This window comes from Anastrepha ludens, chromosome 2 (genome assembly GCF_028408465.1).
Source record: "Anastrepha ludens isolate Willacy chromosome 2, idAnaLude1.1, whole genome shotgun sequence".
In the NCBI taxonomy this organism is placed as follows: Eukaryota; Metazoa; Arthropoda; class Insecta; order Diptera; family Tephritidae; genus Anastrepha; species Anastrepha ludens.
The window spans coordinates 147,627,105-147,654,922 of record NC_071498.1 but is presented as its reverse complement, the minus strand read 5'-3'; the positions used below and the strand labels follow the sequence as shown (position 1 = coordinate 147,654,922).

Sequence of the window (27,818 nt, the reverse complement as noted above, 5' to 3'; positions counted from 1 at the left end):
TTGGGCTGAACAGCGACCCGAAGCCATTCAAGAGCCAACTAACAGCCATTACATCCTTTGAAAACAAGCGTTTGGTGTGGCTTATGGGTTAGAGGAATTATCCATATTTCTTCAAAGACGAGCCTGACGACCGAGGTCCTCCAGCGAGTAATTCAAAGTTGGCGTTAACGAATGACCGAATTACGGCGCAGTTGTGGGCAACATTTGAAAGGGATTATCTTTAAAAAATAAATGCCAATTATTTCAACTTAAAATCCGATACCTCTAAATTGATTACCCTTTACGTATCAAATTACAAGGCCCTAAATTTAGAGGAAGCACTGCTAATTCAAGTGAATAACTTCAATATTGTAACAATTTATAATAAATTGGAATATTTTTACTTTATTTACTATTTTTACACATTACTTTATAGAATGATGGTGAATAAAATCACATTAATACATTAAAATGAAAACGTAATAAAAAATTATAATTGCAAGTATGTAGGAATATGTGAGTATGTATTGGGTATGGGAATAAGTTGCCACCCTCGTAAAAGATGTGTCGCTGCTGATACTAATTTTGCGCTCGCTCGAGTAAGGTGTATATGTAAGGTCTCGATGGTAGTAGTTGACATCCGTTACGTTCGTCCCGAATTTCCGTGAAGTCATGCTTTATTATTACCTTTTAAAGAAAAGTGCAGCTGAAACGTGTCGCATATTGATTAATATTTACAATAATCACCCTCCATCAAATACAACTTGTAAAGAGTGGTTTCGACGCTGCCAAAGTGGCGATTTCGACGTGAGTGATAAATATCGAGATCAGAAGGGTGTCTGCTATTATGAACTCCTTAAACCATCTGAAACCATCACTAACGATCGTTAACGAGCGATTGAATCGAGCTCTCAAAGAAAAGCGGCCGGAAAGGGATGGTAGACATGACTGAAACTGATTTTGCTCTGTGACAACGCCAGGCCACACGTTGCTAAAATGGTCCAGAAATATTTAGAGGAACTGAATTGGGACTTCTTGCCGCACCCACCATATTCCCCAAACATTGCACCTTTGGATTACCATCTATTCCGATCAATGCAGTCCACCCTTATCGGAGAGCGCTTCACTTCTTACAAGAGCATCGCAAACTGGCTCAATGAATGGATAAAGTCAGCGTCAGAGGAATCCGCATGCTGCCTGAAAAATGGGGTAAAGTTATAGCTTCCAATGGCACATACTTCACATAACATCATGCATTATTTAATTAATTTTATTTTATATATATGTACATATATAAGAAACGATTATTTAAAACCAACGCAAAAGCAACCAACCCCAATGCGCGACGAACCAAATAGAGATGGAGCAAACATTGCTAATCCAAATGTAGTCAACACATCTATAGGAAGATAGAGAAATAATAAATTTTTCTTTTCCTTTAAAACTATTTTTTTTTCAATGTTTTGTTTCAATACTTACACATTCTTATTTGTTTTCACATTGATTGTTGGTTAGGTCCAAGCAGGCGCGTATGTTGCCTAAAATATCCTAACAGAAAACCAAACGTGTTGTTATTATTTAGTAGCTTGAAAATTTATCTCACCTGTATACACACCTGGACAGGCGATAGTAAACTACCTCCTGTTTCATTGCGTTCTTGATTGGAGGTACTGCGTTTTGTTGTGCAGATAGGATGATAATCTCTTAACAATTTAATATATCCTTGCGTTATTTGATATGCCTCGCGTGAGTACGTTTTCCAAGCCGCTTTCATAGTATCATATTCTGCACTTAATTCGTACAGTAAACTTATACTGATATCTCCCTTAATTCTTGTCCTCCCTGATGGGACATAGAGCATAGGGACATAAATCAGTCAAAAAAAGGTAAGTAAAATAGATGTACAAAGGTAAGTTGAACTTGCACTTGGACTGGACGTTTTGTGCTAGGGAACTTAGTTCGTTCCACAATAATCCAAGAGACTTCATTTCAGCTTCTGTTGAACGCCGCTAGGTGGTACGTGGTCTGCCAATTCCTCTAACAGTTTGTTGATATGGATTCCAGCGACATTTTCGTCATTTTTCCTTAGCTTGCGCCAACAACTCGGCGTTGGTTATTGTTCAAGGCCAGAAAATTCGCAAAATCCTACGCAGGCAGCTTCGTGATCTTCGCAATTACTTTCCAGGTGGTGCAACTACATCAGATTTTACGTTCGATTTGAAGACGAGCAGCTTGATGTGAAGGCTGATACTGTTGTTTTGCCAGAATGGAGCGAGGATGCCGAAAGACGATTTAGCTTTGCTAATTCTATGCTCGACATCCACCTCAGAACTGCCATCCGCGGTGATCACGCAGCCACGGAAGCAGGGTTTGTCAACGGTTTCAAACTGTTGTGCACCCACTATTAATGGTTCCGATATGGTCTCATTGAAATACAGCGCTTTCGTTTTTCGGCGTTGACTTTGAGGGCGGTTGGTTTCAACTTTTCATGCACGGCTTGTGTCAGCAATTTGAGGTCACACAACTTGGATGCGAGCAAACAGATATCATCAGAGTATGCCAAGTATCTGAGGAATGTGCTGTTTGCCATTGGATGCCCCTCTGTTGGTTTTCGGTGCGTAAAGGCAGTGCTCAAAGCGTCTTCGAAGACAATAAGAAAGACAATTGGTGACAGAATGCACCCTTGTCGTATACCATTTAGCAACAGATAAGAGTCCAACAGTTTTTCTATATGAAGGAGGTAGCAACTTGCGTCAAATAGTTCTTCCTTATAAGTGCAACAAGTTTTTCAGGGATATCTCTTCTCCTCAGCGCAGCCCAGATGGTCTCCCGCTTGACACTGTCAAAAGCTTTTTGAAAATCGATAAACAGTAGATGTAGGTTAGACTTAAATTCACCACATTGCTCGATGAGGGTATTTATTTGGTCGTAACAGGAGGAGCCACTGCGAAAACCGGCTTGGCAGGAGCTAATAGTTGCTTCCAGGTGGTGTTTTTGCCGGTTGAGAACTATAAGCGCGATAAGTTTAGCTACTGCGGGGAGCATGCAAATGTCTCTCCAATTATTGCAGTTTTTAAGGCCCCTTTTTTTGGTAGCTTTACTATAATTCACTCTTTCCGTTCTCGCGGGAAAGATTCTTGTTCCCAGACAGTTTTTGTAATGGGAGATAGAATTTCCGCGTAGAGGGCGTTGCCATTTTTATAGACTTCAGCAGGTATACCATATGATAACGGTTTTATTGCAACAGAGATTTCAGCCAGATGTAATGGTGATGTGTTTATTCTCAAAACGACTACGGACTGGTCAGTAGAGGGATCAAGTACGTTGTTGAGTACTTCCGATAAACGCTCTTTCTGCCGGCGAAGTTGCTCTTCCTCAGTAATTAGGATGTTAGTATTTAAAGTTTATGTTATGGTATTTAAAGTTTACCACAAACGTATTTTGTTGTCAATGCGTGGCAAACTAATTTGATCTATATATTTTTCATTCATTCCATTTGTCGTTGTTCAGACGGAAACGAAGTGGCAATGTGTTAGTATTTTCGTTAACAAACCCGGCCTACGTCGGCCCATTCGCTGGCTCTGTCAAATTCGCTGAGAGCCGGAGTCAGACCGAATAATACTCGTGTGCAATTCACTCGTCTACGGAGGCTTTTTTTAATAAAATAAAAGAAATAATGGTTGTTTGCTTGCCTTGAAATAAATCGAATTATTTCTACACCAAAATTTAGTTAAAACCAGAAAATTTTTCACTGCATTCAGCATTGCATTGTTTTTGAACTGTATAGGAATATGGAGACTAACAAAGTATACTCATGGACTTAAGTAGCCATGCGGTTTATATAATCTGTCAAATTTTATAGCTGGCAACTTTTTGAGAATATCCTTGAATTTAGCACAAATGCTTATTATATGTATGTGTGTATAGACACTTTTATTTCGTATTTGCTAAAAATAACGTGTTTGATTTATGATTGATATTTACAAAGCATTTTCTGTTGAATTTAAATTTATAAAATTCTTAGAAATAAATTTGCACATAATTATAAGCTTCTAAACAAAACGTATAGACTTTTGTCTTTTCTATCCCATGCACGCATAAAATACAATTAGTTGGATTTCATTTCCAAAGGCTTAAATCAGTCAATTATCTATCTTATTAACTTAAAACAATGAATTGTATTGAAAGTGAAATGAGGCAATCGAGCCCGTGTGATTTTCGAATATTCCCATCAGACTTAAGTGCAGCATTCGGTACCAATACCTGACTGTCTAACCCAACCGAAACAAAAGTAGCCGAAGCCTAAACCCAATATCATAGACAAGCACAACCAATAGTTAAAGTTCATGAAGACCAGCATCAGAAGATAAGATATAATAATCTGCACCACGTTTAGCAGCGTCTGTATGATGTGATCTTTTGAAAAAAGATGTTCTCTATACGTTTTTCCTCTGATCTCCGGCAAAGGAGACGATGCATGCGTACAGCCGGGTGGATGGGCGGCACGTTTCGCTTCTACCTCTAAGGCCATACGTTCTGAAGCTTTTTGTGCTGAGCGTTTATACAGCTGTTGGCGTGCAAATTTGATTGCTTCATACATAAAAGCGATGAAAAACCAAGCAACACAAGAGAAACCAAACTCTACAACAGTGCTGGCGACCCAACTACGCCACAGTATTCGCTCACAATGACCGCCGTGGAACTGTAATAAAGTGAAGAAGAGAGAAAAATGTTAACATGAAAGAGAAAAGCTCATCCAATTATGAGTAGATAAACAAAATAATACAATAATCACATTTCTATATGTTTATGTATGTATGTGCATATGTGCAACCATTTTTTAAGCAATTTCTGAATACTAAATAACATAATTAGTTATCTAACACTTTCGCTTGTATGATAAAAATCGTGTTTGCGTTGTCGCCAATTTGTGGTGCGCGTGGCTTGGCGTTCTCTTACAAATGATGGGTCCTATGAGTTTTATGCCGCCTTCCAATTAAGCTAGGAAACTGGAAATTCGCACTAATGCGTAAATTGTATATACACAAGGATGATAGATACCTGGTTTGCTCGTTAGGTATGGTAAAAAAAAAGTTTTTGAGGGGAACTTTGGACTCTACGTCCTTCGTTTTGTGTTTCACTAAGCTAAAGCTAAATTTTGTGAAACCCAAAACGAATGACGCCGGCATATCTGTCAAATTCGCTCAGAGCCGAATAACGGTATGCTAGGTAGTATACCTCTAAAAACCTTTTCAGTAGCTATGGTAAGTAGTAGGTATTAAAAGGGGGCTTGGCGCCTTCCATATAACCTAAAATTTCCATATTGCCTTTCCCCGGAACCACAAAAGCTAAGGCACTGAAATTTAATACAGTTACACAAATGACCATTACCTGTTGTAGGTATTGAAAAAGCGGGCATAACATCTCTCATACAAAATGAAACCTTCATATAGCTTTTCTCTGGAACCACTTATGATAAGGTACTGATATTTCATACAGTTGCATATCTAAATAACGAATGCCATATTTAAGGCGAAAAGCATTTGGTCTTGGAAAAGGGGCTTGGCACCTCCCATACAAACCATATCGAGTGTACAAACTAAATAAATCAACGGAAATCTCAAAATCTTAAAATGATTTTTATGTTTCGCTACCTGGATTTGGAAAAAATTGGCATATTTTTTCGCATTGCATAGTTCAGTTAAAATTGAATAAACCCTACTATAATATTTACAGTGAGAGATGTAATTTTCGACCGCAGGTGATATTAGTACATACATATGTATATGTACGTATGCATGTATGTAAAACTGTCAGCTAATGAGTTAAGGGGTTATACGCAGTTATGACTTTCAAAAAAATCGATTTTTTTATTGCATTTTTGTAATGTACATATATTCAAAAGTATACGCACGAAATTTGAAGTAGATCTAAGCAATACTTTCGAAGTTATACCTAAATATGTAGAGATGCCTCGGCACGTTTTAAGGTAGGTATTGAAACTTTAAACGTGTTTTTTTTCAAAACGGCATTTTTCAAGTCGGTGTACACGATATCTCGAAAACGGCTTGTTTGATCGGTCAACCGTTTTAACTCAATCTTTAAAGATACATTTTCTAGTAATTAATCGTTCCTTTTGTAAATCTGATACTTATTTTCCATTTTATAATCAATTTACGGCCAAATTTTAACGTAAAAATCGAAATCATTTCTTTTAAAAGCTGCCATTTTGTGAAAATTCACTATTTTGATTAGCCGAACGATTAATTACTAGATAATCTAATATATTAACAAAATTTGTTTGGTTTTTTGATTTCAGGTAATCCAATCCTGAGTTACGATGTACACCGTAAATCGTCTTTTTTTAAAGGAGGTTCCAGAAATCGCCTGCAGCGCGCTCTATAATCAACATTTTCATAAATAAAAAATTTTGTTACGTTCTTGAAGGATGCTTTTATAACCGCCAAAAATTTTCAAATTAAAATATTCTCAAGTTTCTTCAGGATAAATCCTTGACAACCCGTCTTTTATTTGCTTCATAACTGCGTATAACCCCTTAAAAAGCCTCTAAAATATGTATCCACAATTCAATGATGTATAAAACTCCGCACCTGAATTTTTTCTAGAAATTCTGTGTAAAGAGTTGTAAATTTTTATGAAACTTTGCCGTATTTTTGCAAATTTTATACCAAACTCGAAACTTTGCCTTATCTGGTAATTGTTGTAGTATGAACTATATTTTTATAAAAAAATAATTGAAGTTGCAAAATAAATAAAATTCATTAATAACAAAACAAAATAAATTTATAAAACATATACATACATAACTCTTAAAAGATAATACATTTTACGTTTGTTGTAGACTTCAACTTTGTGCTCTCCACATATTTTTCTTTTATATTTATTCCATCCGCTTCATAGTGAAGCATAGGGCGTACATATGCTTTTATTGCACTTGGCATATGTAGTTTTAGTCATTTCGCACTTTGTTTTTATAAAATCGTCTCTCTAGCCTTTTTGAAACTCATTTTTCCATCTTGAAATAGCAAAAGCACAAAAAACACAAGCCCTTTTACCTCTCACTCCAGAACAAAATGTTGCTGAGAGGAAGACTGAAACAAAACGCTTTCTGCAGTGGTATATGTTAGCTGCATAACATACAACAAGATAACATCGGCAACTGAGATTACACGATATTTGAAAGCGAAAGTGAGAGAAAGTGGGAGAAGATAAAATTAGAGAATAACTGTGCTACGAAATATAAACTATGTTAGTCGAATCGTCTAACATAGCTGGAGACTAATATATGTAAATGCTAAACCCAGCCCAGAGAACCCAGCCTTGAATAAATTAACTTGGTCACACTGCGAGGCAGATAAAATAAGAACCAACAGTTAATTGAAATCGTAAGGCAGAGGCCGGCTAACAGATTTATTATCCCATCAAAAATCTGAATCACCAAACTATAAAGTTTTGAATATCACTCTACCCTTTGTTCTTTGTAATTTTTATGAATAATAAATCTGAATGCTTCCACTTCTCTGAGCTTATTTTATATGCAGACGACTTGAAAATTTTTAAAACTGTATTAAGCCTGTCTGATTCATGCAATCCTCAATCAGACCTCAACAACGTCATGGCATAGTGTAAAAGAAATCTACTTCAACGAAATATAAGATTCAGATATGTATGTTGTTTCTAGATCTAAGCAATTAATCTCTACTTCAGAATACTCGCGTCTAAATACTCTTAATAAAATTGCTGATTTGAGAGTAATCTCTGATTTCACTTTTCAGTTTCTCAGTCATTTTAATTTTGTCATCGCCAAGTCCTATTCTACACTTGCCTCCATTCGGCGTTTTGCTTGCGATTTTACGGATCCACATTTACAGTCACTATTTACTTCGCTCATATGGTCTAAGCTGGAGTGTGCCGTTTTTATTTAGAGGTCATATCATCAGTGCCACATCAATAGACTTTACAAGAAAAGAAATTTCTTTGTTTTGCCCTCAGATCTTTAGACTTCACAAAGTAGAAGAAGTATACTTTCATTCTGCTCTATCTTCGAAAGTATAAATGAGACAGTTGGCCCGCCTTCACTCTTAGAGCGCATTCATTTTCACATACATACATACGTATATTTACATATAATTGGCGCGTACACCCTTTTTTGGGTGTTTGGCCGAGCTCCTCCTCCTATTTGTGGTGTGCGTCTTTATATTGTTCCACAAATGGAGGGACCTACAGAAAAATGTTTTTCTTAATTTTGGTGGTTCACCGAGATTCGAACCTACGTTCTTTTATTCTTCCTATAGTGGGTTAGAACTGTTAAGGTTTCGTATGCACTTTTGATTAGAACATTGAATGGGGTTAACCAGATTTCAAGTTCCATAACTTTTAATTTTGATTTAAGTGTCGCCAGTACAGAAAATAAACAAATTTTTGTGTGCAAATGAACGCATGTGTACATATGTATGTATGCACGATTAATCATATATTTTCCAATACAAGTGCTTATCTTTCTTACCAGCTGGACGGTGAAACACCGAAATATTTTGTATGTGATATGACGCTTAAGTGGTTAATGAGGAACCAGATTCAAGAAAATAGATAAATGATAAAAGTAATTACACTGAAGTGTGGCTCGTTTTTACATTGGAATTCATTGTTCTGAAGCATTTAAAATGAAAACTTTGGAAAAGATGTACGTAGCCCATTAGTCAGAATTGAGACTAAAACTAATTTGAAAGAATTACTCAGAAATGTACTGTATTATTTATATGTAAGATAACAACTTGAAACAACAAAACCAACAAGTGTGTTAGTATTTTTGGTATGTACGTACAAATATAGATAAATAGTAATAACAAAAACTGGTGAAACTGCTAATTGGAAACTGTTAAGTGAAAAAAATGTATAAGATATACCGAGGAGCTTTTTCAATTACAAGTATAGGGTGTTTTTTAAGAGCTTGAGAGTTTAAATGAGAATACAAAGGAGAAATATTATTCAACAGAATTATTTTTATTTTAATCTGATAGATAACTTCATGACATATATTTTTTGAATATGATACCCGGCATATGTCCGCCGCGGCTACGAGTTACATGGTTCATTCGATCAATCCAATTTTTGACTACTTTTTCCAATCCAAATCTGGTCATATGGCGTCAATTGCTGGTTTTAATACTGCAATAAATCGATTGTTAAGCGCGTTGAATGGTAAATTGTGCCATGTTGTTGGAGCCAAGATGATATTTAGATGATTAATTTTTGGAAACAAAAATTCAGTCAGCATGGCTCGATATCACTCGCCACTCAATGCAACGGCAGCTCCTTCCTCATCTCGAAAGAAATAAGGGCCGATGATACCACAAGCAATCGTGGTAGTCTAGCACAAGTGCATTAGCCTGCCATCCCGGAGGTTGTGGGTTCGAGTCCAATGTGAACACGATCCATGCACTTTTCCAAAATTACCTACTTTCCCTCTTTCTAATAATTTTCCATCCCAAAAACATTTTCAAACTCACTCCTCAAACACAAAATTTTCCTTTTCATCCTCACTCCCGCACAATAGTCAGTGCATTATTTGCATTGTGGCTGGTAAAATAAGCAAAAACAAAGAAAAACACACAGTTACACATTGCATCAGAGGAAGCGGGCAACCGCGGTCGGTAATAGCGCAGACACAATAACGTTAGCGAAGTCCCCAACCATCTGTGCGATCCTTCTGACAGAAAAATGTAAAACACAGATGGCACTCCAAGCAGTAAGAAGGCGTTGTTTCTAAGACCCGATTTACACGAGGAGACATCTGGAAGGGAGACACTGGAAATTCTCTTTTCATGTCTCATTCGCGGTCAAACGGGCAAAATTGTTTTCGGCAACATTTTGACATTTAATGCTTTAGCATCGTCTGGTTCGGATGTATTCTCGCACGCGCTTACATGTAAAGCGGAAAACGTTCGTCAACAATTTCTTAAATATATGAATGAAAAATGCAAACTGGTTAAATAATAAATAATTTGTTGTTTTTTTATTTAAATATATTTACAAATTTTTGTACTTGAATAAAAAAAATTAAATTAAAAATACTTCATACATAAATAATTAACTTAAAATTAACTTGAGTATCTAGAAATGCGGGGAAAATTAGAATTCAACATAAAAATGCCCCATAATATATATTAAATTATACCTACTTTACTAGCAAAAATAATCGTGCATTTCCCAAGCAGTGTTCGGATGTTTGTCATCTTTATTATCTTCCGTTTGCTTGAAAACCAACACATAACTCAGAACCTTCTCCCACAAAAGAAGAAAACAAATGAAGCAACTGTCAAAAATTGCTTTAAGATTGGAAATACGAATAAGAAGAGCAAAGCGTGTCGCTAGTACAGGAGACAAATTCCCTTCTCTCTTCCCCGACCGTCCTTCGCCCCCGAACAAAATGTTTCCCTTCCAGATGTCTCCTCGTGTAAATCGGGTATAAGTTTAGGACTGGTAGCGACAGGCTCAAATATCAAAAATAGATTAACGAAACCAACTCAAGACTGAGTCTTGTCGAGGACCTATGCTCCCTAGAGGAGTGAAAAAGGAAAAAAATACCACCACTGCTCTATGAACTTCGGGTACAGATTTATTATTTTCAAAGTAAATTTCCACAATCTGGAAGCATTGTCCAAACGTTAAACGATTCATTAATGTATTTCCAACCTTACCGCACAGAAATATTCACACAGTTTGCCATTCTCAGCTGTCAAACCATAGTTATTCTTATCGATAGTTCTCATGCAGCTAAAAAAAACACCCGGTATGAGATAAGAATAGCAAATTTTCAGGACTTTGTTTTTGAAACGTACACAATGTATGTATCTTTTAACTTTAAATAACTGATAAGCTTAAATATTTTAAACATCATTCGCCACTTACCATTTTAATAAGATATATTCACATTTGCGCAGTCACAACTTCTAGTAAGTCGGATTGGTTGTAGACTAATGCAGAACTGGTCCACATTGGTATGGTAACGATCAGTTGTCGATATAACAAATTTGCAATGACCGAAAGTTACATAGGAACATTATTTTCACGGTAGGTTGTCATAATAGCCTAGCCATCATGATTTGATTGCGTAACTTCACTTTTTGGCTATGGCATTTACGATGCTCACAGCTTCATATTTTCTGATGCGTTAAGTTTGCCGTCTATTAACTTTAATACATTTTACCATTTAGTATTATGGCTTGTTTTTTGTTTTGCATACAAATTAGAGGTGCCACTTATCTTCTGTTAAACTGGCATCATCAAAGAGCTAATTTTATTTGGACGTGAAAAATGGAAGCAACAACAGGCACATGAATAAATTCTTTTTTCCGGTCGGGCAAAGGCATATTTCATTTTAGTTTTCAACAAAGTTTAATATTCAATAATGACAAATTTGTAGCTAAAAGATTCATATTGAAACTGTAGGTCTGGTTAGGTTAGCCAGGTTGCTTGTCTAAGACAAGACACTTGGTGGCCCCAAAGCCCATTGTGCTACTTGTGCTCGATTTCCATCCCCTAGGTGGGTAGGTAGGTATAGTGGTTGTCAGTTGGCACACCTAGGCCTGCTGTAGGCCCACACATTGTCCTCATTGAACCAACCTGTGGCTTTAATATATCTAACAACGCTTGTTATTTTTATAGTGGCTACCTCTGCCAAGTTATTCAGGGAACTTTATCCCAAAATATTGAACCTTCTTCTATCCAGAGCCATGCCCCGCATAGAAAGTGTTCTAGTCGTTATGGGGTGCTCCCAGTCTACTGGCATGCCTGCCAATCAGACAAAGCCCTGTTAGGACCCCGAGAAGATTTCTCATGTTCTTCCTGTTCACTTTCAACAGGCGGTTTATGCGGCTCATGTTCCAATCCGGTCACGTCATTCTACTTGTTGCACAGGTCAGGGACTGGGCCCATAGCCTGTTGGCAGCTCTAATAGTGTGTTTGTCTATAAGAATCTTACAAGTTGCTAAAGGTATAGGTATGTTCGCTTTGTCTGGTTGGATCGGTAATGTGGTACCCAATCTTGCTAGTTCATCTGCTTTGCAGTTGCCTTCTATGTCTCTGTGACTCGGCTCCCAGAGCAGGTTTATTACAAAGTACTTCGATAGTTCTGTCAAAACGTCGATACATTCTATTACTGCTTCGAGTTAATATTAGGCGATTGTAAAGCTTTCAGGGCCGATTGGATATCTAAATATATATTTATACACACTACAGTGATCCGGTATCCAGAATGAAATGTTGGCATTCATTTCCTCAGAGTGAAGGCCTCCGCCTACTTGTTCATTTAGCTTGGAACCATCAGTATAGAAACTGGTTCCGCTTCTATTGTCCATTACCCCATTGTCCCAATCTTCTCTCGTTGGGATAGTTGTGGTAAAGGATGTGTTCACATGCAGCTCTACTGAGTTACAAAGGTCTGTCGTTTGATATAAGAAGGGGTATTTGTCTAGTATTCTTGCGTGACTTCCATCCCCTAACTAAGTCGCTCCAGTGAGACATTTTGCAATTCCCCAGGTTTTCAAAGAAATAATCGTCAAGATATTTGGCAGGACATTCACGGAGGAGCTTTTGTACCGCCTCACTTTCTTCTTCACCTTCGCAACTCCTGCAGAAGTTATTGGGAGGTACACCCATTGCACTGGCTAAAGTGCCAATAGTGCAGTGACCCGTTGTAATAGCTGTGAGAACGCTGGTGATTGATCTATTGAATGCAAACAGACATTTCGATCTATTAAGATTCTGTTTTGGCCAGAACTGAGACCAGTGCCTTTATCGATGCTTGACTATCAACAAAAATGGTAAGGTTTGCCGGAAGTAAGTCCATTAGTATTATCGTTTTTGCTACTTTGTAGCGTAAACCTCGGCTTGGAAGACGCTACAACAGTTTGGAAGTCTAAAGAAGCAATTTAGGGGTACTTGTTCCGAGTACACCTCCGATCTAGTGCAGTTGTCCATCTTTGAGGCGTCAGTATATAAATTTGGTGACCACCATCATCTGATTCGACTCTCGTCTCCCAATCCTTTCTTACTTCTAAAACGTATAATGTATTAACTTTAAAATTTGACTGTGATTTTCTTCATGCTTTTTATATCAGTTCAAGAGCATTCATGGTTCAGCGGAAAAGTAGTGTACAGATTTTTCGCCTTACTTTGACCCCTTTTTTCTAACCAAATTTTAAGAAGGAAATAGTTTCCAAAAGAATCTGACTTATCCCTCAGTTTCCCTTTTACGGGAAAGTTTTTTGTTTATTATTCGAACAGCTTTGCCTAGACATTCATTTAGATCTTGGCGTGATTGTTTAACTTTAACAATTTTTTATGTTGCGACCCTGTGAATTTCAATGCGAACTGCATTTTGGTGGAGCATACTTCGAATGTAGTACTAGAACACATTTCAATGCAAGACTCAAAAAAATTCATTGAAAACCCACCTGTTCACATAAACGTGATAGGTTGTGTGTAGCCTCTTTTGAAGTTCAAGTCCAAGATAAATATATTCAAGGTGATAACAGTAGTACAAAAATAAAAAGTTACATATATTTTGTTTTTGCTTTTTGGGCTCCATTGTCAAAATGATGAAGGCTAATTGGTTGAAAAAAGAAAACCAATAACAAAGAAACCAGTGGCAAACCTCCGAGTGTATTTCTGCCAAAAAATGCTCCTCATAAAAACCATTTGCCGCACGGAGTCGGTTTAAAGCCGTAGGTCCCTCCATTTGGGGAACAACATCAAGGCGCTCGCCACAAATAAAGAAGAACCGCGGTCAAACACCTAACAGAAGTGTTATTTTAACAAAGTTAGTTATTTTTTTAACAAAGTCTTTCGAATGTCTCGTTTAAATTGTTCGAAGTAAATTAGTATTATATTAGCGAAACTTTTATTATTTACTCGCGGGCGATGAGCAAGAAATACAGTTGCAACTTGTAATTTGGAACGGTGGAGGGTATGGAACAACGTTCGACAACAAATGATACCTTCCCCAACAAGAATCTGATGGCCTGAAATGATTCACACATATCGGCTCTTTTTCCGCAAATTCCGTGGAACAAACTCTCGAAATCGAAAAAAGTATCCATTTAGCTTTCTTTTCGCACACAAATAGATGCTTTCCATTTCAATTCAACCGGGCTATTCGGGTCATGTTCTTCGATTTCGATGTAACTTAAATATGTTGCTCTATGGTCAAAATAATGAGACACGTATTTTTTTGTTCGCCCGAAAAAATTTTTTTTCAAGAGTTATCGGCAATTTTGTTTTTCGCCTCAAACTCGATTTTTTTTTAATAATATAAGATTTTTTTTTTTAAATGCTCATAACTTAGTCAAAAATGAACCGATTTTAATAATTTTGGGTTCAAAATGATCGCCATTACTTACACGAGCGATTTTATGTAGAAATAGTTGCGAAAAAGTAGTTAAATTTTTTTTATTTTGCAAAAAACAAAAAGTGCGAAACAGGGTGTTTACTCAAAAATTCATTACTCAAAAACAACTCATTTTAGCTACTAGACATGCAGCTCAATTAAAGTTTGAGATGTCCTTTTGATTTAGAAAAAGTTATAAAAAAAAAAAAATACACTTTTTGAAATATTGAATTTTGAAAAAATTTCAATTTTTTTTCTTTTTTGCTAAATAAAAAATTTTCAACTACTTTTTTGCAATTGTTTCTACATGAAGTCGCTTGTGTAAGTAATTACGATCATTTTGAACCCAGAATTATTAAAATCGGTTCATTTTTGACTATGTTATGGGAATTAAAAAGAAAAAATGTCTTATATAATTAAAAAAAATCGAGTTTGAGGCGAAAAACAAAATTGCCGATAACTCTTGAAAAATTTTTTTTTCGGGCGAACAAAAAAATACGTGTCTCATTATTTTGACCAGAGAGCAACATATTTAAGTTACATCGAAATCGAAGAACATGTCCCGAATAGCCCGGTTGAATTGAAATGGAAAGCATCAATATCATTTAACCATTTTTTTAATAAAAAAATAATAATTGGTGCGTACACCCTGTTAAGTGTTTGGCTGAGCTCCTCCCCCTATTTGTGGTGTGCGTCTTGATGTTGTTCCACAAATGGAAGGTCTTTCAGTTTTAATCCGACTCCGAACGGCAGATGGTTTTCTTATGAGGAGTTTTTATATGGCAGAATTTCACTCGGAGGTTTTCCATTGCCTGCAGAGAGGCGAGCACTATTAGGAAAACTTTTTCTACCATTTTACTGTTTCATTCACGAAGATTCGAATGGTAGTCACGCACAAACCCATTCGAATACGCCGACCACTTTTTTTACTTATGTATATTAAATCTCTACCCGTAATAGTACCATATTTGCAATTATTTGCTTGTTTATTTGTTTGGATTCAATTTAAATGGCTGGAACACTCTAATTTCCATTTTGAATAAAAAACAAACTAATGAAAACGAAGTGCCGCATGTTGAATTGTGAAAGCACAAATGAATGTAAAACGTCCAAATACATTTTTTTGGGGTTTTTTAGGGATGATGCCGCGTCGAGACTGTGTGTGAGTTTGTGTATAATTTCTTGTGGTCGTTTTTTTCCTTGTTCACTTCTCTCGGGAGCATAGGGCCTCAACAAGACATTTTGTCTTACGTTGGTTACGTTAAGCTATTTGATTTTTGACAGGGTAGCTGATTAGCCGCTTTGGAAGTTGCTTAAAGCGTATTTATTACAGATGATGGCATCCGCATGTAGGTAAAAACACACGTGTATTTTGTTTTTGCGTTTTGAATTCCATCACGTCAAAATCAGCATGCTCTCCTTCAAACTTGCCGTTTCGGTTCCCATCCGGGAACGCCAAAAGGGTCCTTCACCCCGCTTAACTTGTTTTGAAGCCCAATAAACACTTTTTCGGGTTTTTTTTTTGTTTTTGTAATATTTCACTTTAGATAATATTTAAATCGCCAACCATAAATTCTGAATGTACATAAATGGCAAAGTAAACACACAGATGTAAACAAAACAAATAACTTTGACGTTATTCATATCTACTGCGAAAAACATCAGCTGGACGGATGCCATCACCTGTAATAAATCCACCTTGGTAGCCTCTATTGTTTTCACCAACTCTTCCTCTTCACAAACAAGTAATTCCTCTTCCGTTTGTTCATTTATCCATGGGATTTGACGACACTGCGAATTCGGAAGGCGCAACCTGGTATTCTATCACCCTTGTCTTCTATAGATTTGCCTTGCTCGAGTCTTTGAATTAAGCTGTTTACTTTTTCAAGTATTCATTTAAGCGAGTCTTCACATAATCGAGCGACTACTGTACTTCTCTGTTCGTATTAGCACAACAATTATGCTCCTTATGAGGCCTTCTGAATCGCATTGAAAAAAAAAACCAATTATTTAACTGGATTTCCAAATTATTATCACTTCAAGATAAACGATATGAGTGTGTTGACACTGTTTTGTTATCTTGCGCATATTTGTGCACATTTATTTAAAAATTTCTCAATTATCTGCTTCTTAAATATGTAATACATAAAATATAATTAATTACACATACTAATATTCAATTATACAATATACAATATTTTGATAAAACTTATTAAAAATACATGCGCATGTATGTATGTATGTATGCAAGTCTAGTGACAACAATCATTATCATAAGCATCATGCTGGGACCAGCCAAAAACGAAATATCCAAAACTTAGCCCCACAACAACTGACAAACATAGCCAGTAATTGTAATTCATAAACACTTGCATAAGTAAATAAGAGAGAGCAACTTGCACAAAAAATAATAAAGTCGTTGCGATGTGTGTCGATGTTATAATATATTGGCAATATGTTTTTGATGTCAAGCCACTATCGGCTAACGCTAGCCTGGACCCTGTTGCACCACCGATCGACCCTGATGTACCACCATTACTCAGGTTCAACTGCAAACTCAAAGTTGTGCGTTCAGTATATTTTCGGGAAGCGCGCTTGTTCAGTTGTTGACGTGAAAATTTCAACGCTTCATAGAGAAACCCCATCACAACAAATGCTAAGCAAGAGAAGGTGAATTCTACGTAGGTACTGGCAACCCAACTCCTCCAAAGAATGCGCTCACAATGTCCACCATGGAACTATGAAGTTTAGATAAGAAAAATGTTTTGGAAATTAGTGTTTTGAATAAAACTTGATTAAAAGTTTAAAAGAAAATCTTAGGTATAGTATATACATATATGCTATAGGGTAATCTTCTACTAGGATTATGCAGGTTCTGCTGGAATGAAGAGGAGTCTATAGAACACTTAATCACCAACTGGGAGGCATTAGGCCACAGGAGACCCAGAATCATCGGTTCGTACCTACTAAAGGAGGAAGACCTACAATTGATCCCTCCTAAGGAGCTGGTTCGATTCCCCGGTATACTAAATAACTATAATTAATTAATTAAGGGCCCACAATAGATCAATCTGGTCGCAGTGCTTAAAGGCCTTAGCCTAACCTGTGCAACCATTACCATTACCATACATATATGCCTAAACGTAAACGGGCAATAGTGAGCGACGGTAACAGATTTGTATTGAATTCTTCATTTCTAGCACCTCACAGAATCCTATTGCTTAAAGCCTATGAGTGTTTGCTTGGCAGACGATCTCGGAGATTTCAATTCTCTCTGAGAAACGAGCGCAGTTAGATAAAGCATCTCTTTATTTCGTACCCAGAGAACTTCCTTCCGCCCAAAACTGATATAAAATGATTGAAATACATTTTGAATGCACAGAGTTGTAAAGCCGTTGAAACAATCACGTGGCAAATTTAATCAATATTAATCAAGTGATATACTACATACAATCTTCATTTTGTTGTCTCACATATGTACATATTTTTACAAATACGAAGCCATCTTGCGGCCCAAACTAAAATCGGGTATAACCATAATAATTTCCTCAAATTTAGTTACAAAATAAAATGTATAATATCAAATTTATGGAAAATCGGATTTTCAGGCAATTATTAAATTTTCTCGCCGTAGCATTTTGCTTGTGCCGAGATAAGGCAGGTAGATAGGTAGGTCTGGTGGCTACCAATATGACACACTTAGACCTCTCGTAGATCCATTGTAAAGCCACTGGAACGTCTCCTTACACTAAACCTTTTAAAACATCATGTGGCTTTTATAAACGAGCTTAACTTTGTTAGTTTAAGATGCGCACTCACAAAGGAGGGGTCTAATAGTTTCCTCCTCTTCTGTATAATATCAGCTTCTACCATAATCGTAGTATAGAACTCCCAGCCTTCTAGCACGGTTACCTATTAGACAATGACCGGTTAATACACCTATCAAAATTCTTGTAGTCTCTCTGCTGAGTTTTAGCATTCATTTTGAACGACCACTGTTGAGTTGAGTTGAATTTACTATTTACTGTTTTAATAGTTTGCCTAGGTCGGCACAAACACAATAAAAAATACCATTTATGGTAAATCGGACGGTCCGTTCTCAAGGGGATCTACCGTGGAAAGACTTACAGTTTTATGTTACCTCCGAATGTCAAATGCTTTTTTAAGGGAACATTTTTTCATAACAGAAATATACTCGGAGTTTTGTCATTATCTGCCGAGGGGGAACCCCTATTAGAAAAAACGTTTTTTCATAATTTTTGGTGCTTCTAGTCCAACCCATTCGGCAATCAAAGAAAAATGCTATTTTTCCATATAAATGATCGGATGTTTATTTCATTATAAAGAGAAAGATATACCGTTAATAGTGGAAAATAACACCAGGTAAATGACCACCACGACCACGCTTACAGGACAATATCCTTTTAATGAAATTTTCCATAACCGAATTGCAAAATGGCTGCTCTGAGTCCTCGATAGCCTCACGAATTCTACCTTTGAGGTCTTGAATCGACCCTGGGCTGTTGGCGTAGACCTTTTCTTTCACGTGGCCCCAAAGAAAAAAGTCACAAGGTGTTAAATCACAAGATCTCGGTGGCCAATTGTGATTACCTCTTCGAGAGATAACACTTTCCGGGAACTTTTTCCGTAAAAGATCAATGGTTTCGTTGCTTGCATAGCACGGAGCGCCGTCTTGTTGAAAATAAACGTTGTCCAGATCAATACCATCCAATTCCGGCTATAAAAAATCGCTAATCATCCCTCGATCCATTCACCAATAACATCTGTTATTGGAAAACCCTGTTCCATCGGCCGTATTCTGTGAAAGACTAAATTCGCTGTGTCGTCAGAGCCCATGAGTAAACAAACAAAAGGAACGGGAATTACTTGTTTGTGAAGAGGAAGAGTAGGTGAAATCATTAGAAACTACCAAACACAAGAAATTATACACAAATACACGTACATTCTATTCCGTATAAAAACGCAAAAAAACTGCATTTGGAGACATTATGTTAAGCTTTCAAGATTTAACACACGGCGCTTCGTTTTCATTAATTTGTTTAGTTTAAATCTCACAAGTCACAATATTACCAAGGCATTCACTGAATTTACACAAACATCCCGAGCCGTTTGATACCAAACGAGATTTAAGACAGGGTGACTCGGTATCGTGTGACTTCATTATCCTAGCTCCGGCTCTGAAAGTATTCGATGTCGTACCAGCTGGTGGTAGTAGAGGAAGAGGAAGGCCTCCTCTGCGTTGGAAAGAGGTGGAAAAGGACTTGGCTTCACTTGGCGTGTCCAATTGGCACCGGTTAACACGAGAAAGAAACGACTGGCGCGCTTTGTTAAACTCGGCCAAAATCGCGTAAACGGTTATCGCACCAATCAAGAAGAAGGTTTCGGGATGATTCGGAAGATTCGCACCTCCTCGCATTGGGTCACAAACTTTTTGTATGTAAATCGAAATGGCTGCAAACTCAATTCTTCATGAGTTTTTTTTGTATAATTTAATATGTTTTTTTTTTAATTTATTGTAAGATGGGTGTTGGAACTTGAAACGTTTTTGTTGCTCGGAATAACAGCTCTTTAGTTAATTGGGTTTTATTTCAATTACATTTCCGATATAACAAATCTGGAAATTGTATTATATTAATTTTAACTGCACCGGTGCGTTGAGCTATCAAGCGAAGAACAAATGCCTTGAGATTGATTTAGCAGTGGGTAGGCGATGACGAAGAATGGTGGGTGGCAAAACCGAAAACGAAGAGCAAGACGGTGCGATCATTAGCTGCAGCTTAGCAGCGAGTGATGGCATGATGTTTGTCGTGCCGATATTACATTTTTTATGCATGCACTTTTGTAAAGGCTCCTGATTAGCGGAACGTTGAACTGAACAATGGAAACAACCTGCCGCTAGTTGTAAAACAGTCACTGCGCAGTTATTGCAATGCAACTGCTCCGCTGTGGAGTTGCGCTAACCCAGTGGAGGTTTCTGTGTTTCACCAATGAGTGTAAACAATTAAAACCTGAAAACTACGCAGATATCTGGCATTACAATTTTTCAATCGTTTCAATCAATTTGCTAGAAAATATATGAATTAAAAAATATCGATTTCACGACATTTTAAAGCATTTACAACTTAATGTAAAGTTTTTAATGAAATGAAAATATTTGTATCATACTTGTACATATGTATATTATGAGCCACTGAATGACTTCTTTGACATTGACTAAATTTCCGCAGAATATGGACATATAAGGGGTTGGGGTAGTCAGAGGCCCGAAAAAATGGTGATTTTCAATAATATTTTTTTTGCTAGTAAATTGCTTTATTTTACAAAAATGAAAACATAGGGCTAATACATCATGTTTCGACTTGACTTTAGCAAAATTTCAAAAAAAAAATTAATAATTGTAAAAAATTAATTATTGAAATCTACCAAGCGGTTTTTAAGTTACGGTGATCACCAGTTCAAAAAATATATATAACGCTCCGGAGCGCCCTTTGTTAATTGTTGAATAACTCGAAAAGCATTTGTCTCATTCGCTTCAAATTTTCACACAATTTTTTTAAGATATTATACTTTAATAAAATGCAAAAAAAAATCCAATTTTTTGAAAATTCTGACTACCTCTAACCCCATAATGCGATAACGCGTTTCCCGCAGGAGTCCTAGCGTTCAGCTTTGGGAGCAAAAGTCACCCGAAGTATTGCTACTAACAGCATTTTCAGCGGAAAACTACGTTTACCGTTTACTTATAACCAGAAAGATTCAAAAGAAAAGGAAGGCTCCAGAAAAAAGTCGATCGATATGGAGAACAATGTTGATTCCTTAAATCGAGTTAAAAAATACTTTATACGACTCAATCTGTGTGCACAGCCCATATTAATGCGCTACGAATTATCGTATCATCATGCACAGTGCGGAGAATAACACTAACTTACGTGTGGTATTTATTGATCTTAAGAAAACTTTCGACAGTGTAAAGCGCGATTTCATCTGGGCGGCTTTTCGCCGAACAAATGTGCCTAGTAAAATGATATCTTTAATACGGCTAACATACGAAAATTTTTGTTGTCGCATGCTACATAAAGGAAACTGTCTGACGCCTTTGAAATAGAGAGCAGCATAGGCCAAGGATCTATCCTATCACCTGTGCTGTTTTTGCTTGTTAATGGGGATATCTCAAAGGCGGCCCTACATCCGCATCAAAACAACGGCTTAAGATGACTCACATCAACATCTCGATTATGCTGATGACGTTTGCTTTCGGGCGCACAAAATACCGGAATCGAACAGGATGGTTGACTCACTGGAGAGGAGTGCAATCACTGCAGGAGTCAGTCTAAGTGCTCATAAAACGCCGAAAATGGAGATGGATTGGTCATACTCTAGCAAAGACGGAAATGCACTGCTTGAAAGGTGTTGCGAATACTGGTAGAACAAGAAGAGCTGGAGTGAATTAAAGTGCATTGCCAAGAGTCGCACAAGATGGCGCGGAGGCGTGGTTGATGCTCTATGTCCCGCAAAGGATTGAGGACCTGAAGAAGAGGCCCAAAGTTGATTTCTAAAACTTCACGAGAAAACTTAAAACACTTGTTGATATACTTATACATACATATGTACTTATATGCTTTGTACCGGTTAAGAATTAATGGACTTATGCCCGCCTTCTCAATCAATTTGAACATTTAAAATAGCAAAGTTTCGTATGGAAATTGTACAAATTTTAAAATTTATTGGTAAAATCGGACATTAACACATTACCTACCGCTAATGTTTGCATAGAAAAAGTTTCTCTGGTGAAGTATGAAATTCAAAAGAATCAAAAACAGGATGTACCGCTTTTCGTTGGGGCGTGTACGTGGAAAGATAGGGGATGGCGATAGGAACAAAAAATCATATGTGAAATGCTTGGTTTCGGAGGTAGGGGGGATTTTGTAGTTTTAGGTACTTTTTTCCTTACACTCTATATCTTTCTTGGTGTAGATTCTACGAAGGTTATATTTTTCTCTAATGATAGCTAACAGTCTAGGATTTCCGAAAATGCTTCGCCAACTCCCGACTTCCGGAAAGCTTAACAAAACTAATTTTATTTATTTATGACCTTATATACTCAAAGCGAAAACTAATATTGAAATATATGATAACCGTCGAGCATTGCCATAAGAGACGCTAGACAAAGAACGATTAGATGTGGCAAAAGAAGAACTGAAAAATGCAAACCTGTAAAATTTTAGCTGAACCAAAACAATCTAATTTTATTTTATTCAAAACTTAAATTAACAGTTATCGTGAAGTTGAACAAAAATCTCAAATATGAGCAGACGGTAGGTAATGTTTTAAGGCAATCAATAGAAATAAGACGTAAAAATTTATGTTTGGGTGATAGATTTTTACCTTTTCAAATAAGAATGTACATATGTTTATTATTGTAATATAATATGGTAAATATCAGATTATTATGTTGGACTAAATTAATGGGCCGAATTATTCAAGGAAGTGCTACAAGTTTTTTTGTTTTGATTTTTGTTACTATTAGGCGGCACAGATTAGCGCAGCTGAGAAATGTATGGAATTTGTTGTATGCTGCTGTATGTAATAATATATTCTAATAAACTAAAATACATTTATTGCTCTACATTCGAATGGCTTCACATTTTGCATTTCGTCTTTAAACAACAATTAACTAATTATATAACAAAATGCAAAAATCCGTATATATAGGGTTGTTCAATAGGTGCGCTTCAACTTTTTTCCGATAGGGAGGGCGAACGACGCAATATTTTTTATTTTTCGCTTGTCATTTGTAAACTTCTTTAGTATACATTTCATCATGGAACGCTACACACTTGAGCAACGATTGCAAATCGTGCAAATTTTTTATGAAAATAATCGTTCTATTGCTGCTACTTTAAGAGCATTATGGCCATTTTACGGTCCATTTAACAAGCCGTCCCGTTTTGGGGTTATGTGAAGACATTGGTCTACAGTAACAAGCCGGCGACGATTTGTGAGCTCAGAGCCAATATTGAACACGAAATTGCTGGAATTTCGGGCGATTTATGCAAGAGAGTGGTCGAAAATTGGGTTCAACGATTGGACTTCGTAAAACGTGCACGCGGTGGTCATGCAAAAGAAATCGAATTTCATACTTAAATGTATATGTTCAACCTCGATAATAAAAAAAAAATTAGTTAAAAAAGTCAAACCGTTTGTGTTTTATTCAAAAAAGTTCAAAAGTTGAAGCGCTCTTACTGAAAACCCCTATACATAGATTAGTTTAGGTTATGGGGGTAGTCGGTCTGCACGACCAACTCACTTAAACCCTACAAGGTCCGTTGTTCTACCACTGAGCGACACGGAAGCCTCATTTATTTTTCTTCGTGGAACCATTTTAAATCTCTATGAAGCGCAGGATTGCCCCCATACCCACGCCAGACAGTTCCGTAAGAGAATTGAAAAAATATTTACCGAAAATACCAGCTCTGATTTTAGCTAAGACTGGACAATTGCAAAGGAAGTGCTCAACTGTTTCTTCATCTTCCATATAATTCCGTATATACTTTCGACACATCGATCTAAGCAAGTTTTTTGAGAGCAAAGAGACTATAAGCAAACTCGTATAGTCAAAAAATTCATTTTTTTTTCTATTTATATTTTAAAGTGCTGTACTCATTTTTTAGTGTTGCACATATTTATACATTTAACAGCGGGTTACAACTAAACCAGTAAACGAGCGAGCGAATAAAGCTTTAACGCTTCGAGTAATGCTTGTGAATATATCTATAAGTAGGTTTGTTCATGTAAAAATTATCCAGCAACCTGCCAGTAACTTCCGAGAATTCGCACTACAAAGAGAAAAATATCAAAAAAGTACATGAGCGCAAGTAACACCAGTAACAAAAAATTTTTCGGTTGAGCTCTCTCGTATTAAATAAAAAAAAGCAAATAAAATGCTAAATAACGAGCTAAGCATTACAGGATTTTATTTTGTCCACAATAATTTGTTCCATTTCATCATCGCTGTCAGATGAAGAAAATTCCATTAGCCATTGTGTTGTGACAATCACAGCTTTCTTCATATTTCCTTGCTTCCTATTTCCAAATTAGTTACTAACCAAAAAGTACAAGCATAAAAAAGAAAAGATACCTTCAATGCTTTCGATTTGTATTTCGTAAACCGCTGCAACTGTGACTGCGGGCGGGCTGTGGTTCAGAAGTGCATACCTCTAAATTGTAATGTATGCCTTCAAATAAACTATAAATTTTATATAAAATATATTTACTCCCATTCTTCATTTTAACCACCATTTTTATTTAAATGTTAGAACTTTCACCGAATTCGCAAATCTTCATACACATTTATTTTTACTTTGCGCTCAGCTGTTTTTCTCACTTGCAAATTCTTACAAGTAGAAATTTGTCCAGTAAAAATTTGCAGCTTCCCCTCAAAATGAAATGCCGTTTGGTATCTCACTTTCCCCTACTTTGCAAGTTCTTTGGATACAGTAACACCAAATCTTGATAATTTTAAATTATTTGCTTCATGAACAAATCTGGTATAAACTGAAATTAGTTGTCCGTCTCATCTGTCATCTGTCTTCAATTCTTCATTAATTTTTGACATTAAAGGCGATCTTTCGACACCTTAAACCAAATTTCCTTAGAAAAAGGAAAAGGGGAAAAGGAACGTTATTTTAGGCCGATTTCAGACTCAGCGCAACACCATCCATCAAATGCGGCTGAACAACTCTCTGCCATGATCAAAAAATAAAATAAAAAACATTTTGCATAGTGTTACTATTAAATTAGAGTGCCAATAGATTCAAGATTCTTATTGGCTATTAATTGAATATTTACAGCAAATTTAGTACATTCAGTAGATATACATTTTATATGTAAAATCAGAAAGGAAGTGCTAAATTCGGTCCAACTTTATATGCTCGCGCACATTTTTTTAAATTTTATTCTAGCCGGCTGTTAATTTTTGAAATCAAAAAAACTCATAGACAATGAGAGTTGTAGCTTTCAAAATCAGACGAACTGGCGGAAATTTACCCTTAAATATAGAAAGTCAGCACAATATTTACATATATCGGATCAAAATTAGGCGGGGAGCAATGCGTATACCGAAAATGGGCGAGTTTTATTAAGTCGCACATTTTCCAAAATGCTTTTTTCAACATATTTCTTCTTGGACTTTTGCCAAGTTTTAATAATTTTATTTTATTTATAATACTTCAATCACTTTTTATTTTTTTAAAATTAACGTTAAATGGTAAATGAGCGCTATTGCGGCATATTTCACATATTTTGAACTTAAACTTTTCTTGTCCTTGCTGAGTTTGACAAAAGTTTCTAAACTTTTTATTTTTTAGTTATAACTTGTACCAGATAGACAGACATTGGTTAGCACATAAAAAGTGTGCATTGTTGTTATCCAATCTCAATAATATTACATATTTATGTCGGATCTAATTAGGTGGGATGCAATAAATGTGCCAATCTTGGTCAAGTTTCATGACTGTCGAGATATATATGTACGAGTATATGCAGGGGTGGCACCGCCCATTTTATCAGAAATTGATTTGCGTCATATTTCTTTTTTAGATTCCTCATTTGCTCCAAATGTTTTTAAAAATTACCTTGCGCGTGGTTAATGACCGATTTCGGCGATTTTCAATACAAGCCTACCTTGGTTTCATTTAAATAAACGCATAACAAATGCATTGCTGCTATCGTACGCACGGACAGTAGCCATACCTGTCGACCAATCGACTCCTCTCTAAATTAGGAGACTTTTGGTATATATTATATATGTATGTCGATATCTTCTTCCATGTTGTTACATACGCAGCACTTCCCCATTTCATCTTCTATTGCTTAACACGAATTAGAGAGAGAATTCACTGAGTGAGAATTCACAATGAGATCTCCAGTTCTATTCCGCTTGGCTTTTCTGTGTCAAAGAATGATTTCTATGAAATTCTAAACTCTTTTTTTCAATTTATTGTTTAAACTATCTGTTGTAATTTAAGCTCATATTAGCTTTAAAGGTCTGTAAAAACAATAATTATGCTTTAGACTAGAAATAAATGAAATACAATCTTTACGTAAGCAAAATTAAAATACCCTTGCGTGCGCTAGTAGGCGTGAATGAATTTAAACGAGGTCTGCAATTTCCGAACCACATCCTTTTCTTAAAGTATAATATCTTAAAAATATTGTGTGAAAGTTTTAAGTGAATCCGACAAATACTTTTCGAGTTATTCAACAATTAATAAAGAGCGCTCGGGCACTCCGAAGCCGATAGCAAAACTTTAAATGCGTTCTTCTCAAAACTATGTTTTTTGAATTGGTGATGACTGTAACTTAAAAACCGCTTGGTTGATTACAATAAAATGTATACTGCTTTTGAAAAACATAAAAAACTCGTGCCTGACCGAAGGATTTTTTTTTCAACGATTTTTTTAAACAATTAGTTGTAGGTTTTTTTCTCGAAAAATATTTCCATATTGTTAATTTGGAAAAAAAGCTTCGATCAGGCACAAGATTGTCTATTAATAAAACTAATTTCTCTTGTCCGATTGATTTTAAATGAATATCCAAGGGCTTGTGATGATCACCGCAAGGGACTTCTGGAGTAACGGGATCCACAGCGATAACTTTTACAATTATTCATTTTTTTTTTTGAAATTTGGCTAAAGTCAAGTCGAAACCTGATGTATTAATGCTAAAATAAAGCAATTGACTAGCAATTAAATTAAACAATTTAATCAAACCTGCTACAAAGCTCAGCACTTCCAAACTTTTCTCTTTTAATAAGTACGAGTGTGAGCATGGCAATCTGACTGTCGGTCAACCATGCACATATAAATATTTTTAAGCACGAATATTAAGCGCTTTGGCGTATAGATCAGCATACAAACAATGATTTGAGCAAGTCAACAAGCGCAAACAATTAGAAAATTCCAATAAACAAAAACACGCGTACTCGCTACTAACTAAAAGCTCAGCTTTGACTTCTCTAGCATAAATGACACCTACAGTATGACATGTGTTTGTGTGCATAAAGTATTAATTTATTAACTTACCACCATAATCATAGGGCAAGAAGCTTTTACCGCCGAGGTAGCATTAACGAGCGTATTCATAATTTTGGTAAAATTTAAAACGACTTAAAAGTTTATTTTTAACGACTACGACACAAAACTATTACGATAAAACTTTACAGAAAGATGGAATACTTGTGGTACTGTGCATATGTATATATAGTCGTTGCGAAGCGTCGTTTTATTCGTAGTCACTGTTCTGTCACTTGTCGCTGATTGTCGATCGTTCACCGGGCGATATTACTGTAACTTACTCGGTACACGCTGAGCGAGAGTGAGACTTGCACTGGTGTTCAGCATAGCTGGTT

The 27,818-nt window shown here is 36.3% G+C and overlaps 1 protein-coding gene across 8 annotated transcripts; it reads right to left on the bottom strand.

Annotated features, from left to right (window-relative positions):
* Positions 1-389: 389 nt before the first annotated feature.
* Positions 390-27,818, bottom strand: LOC128855551 (high affinity copper uptake protein 1). Of its 8 annotated transcripts, none has more exons than XM_054090544.1 (6): positions 27,493-27,818; positions 1,595-4,681; positions 1,459-1,527; positions 1,314-1,378; positions 727-1,176; positions 390-666 (listed from the first exon to the last, which is right to left on the bottom strand). In XM_054090544.1, exons 1-2 carry the CDS (start codon positions 27,550-27,552, stop codon positions 4,217-4,219), a joined length of 525 nt encoding a protein of 174 aa, XP_053946519.1. In that variant the 5' UTR covers positions 27,553-27,818; the 3' UTR covers positions 390-666; positions 727-1,176; positions 1,314-1,378; positions 1,459-1,527; positions 1,595-4,216. The 8 variants fall into 8 exon arrangements, with proteins under 8 accessions (XP_053946519.1, XP_053946520.1, XP_053946517.1 ...); XM_054090545.1 differs by having other exon boundaries at positions 390-970; positions 1,028-1,176; XM_054090542.1 differs by having other exon boundaries at positions 390-1,176; positions 1,583-4,681.

What these genes read in the sequence shown, in the direction of transcription:
- LOC128855551 (XM_054090540.1), bottom strand. Translation starts at nt 27,552, where the DNA reads ATGAATACGCTCGTTAATGCTACCTCGGCGGTAAAAGCTTCTTGCCCT. An exon ending in CTTGCCCTATGATTATGGTG is followed by an intron (nt 17,128 to 27,492) that starts GTAAGTTAATAA and finishes TAAACTTCATAG; the next exon opens with TTCCATGGTGGACATTGTGA.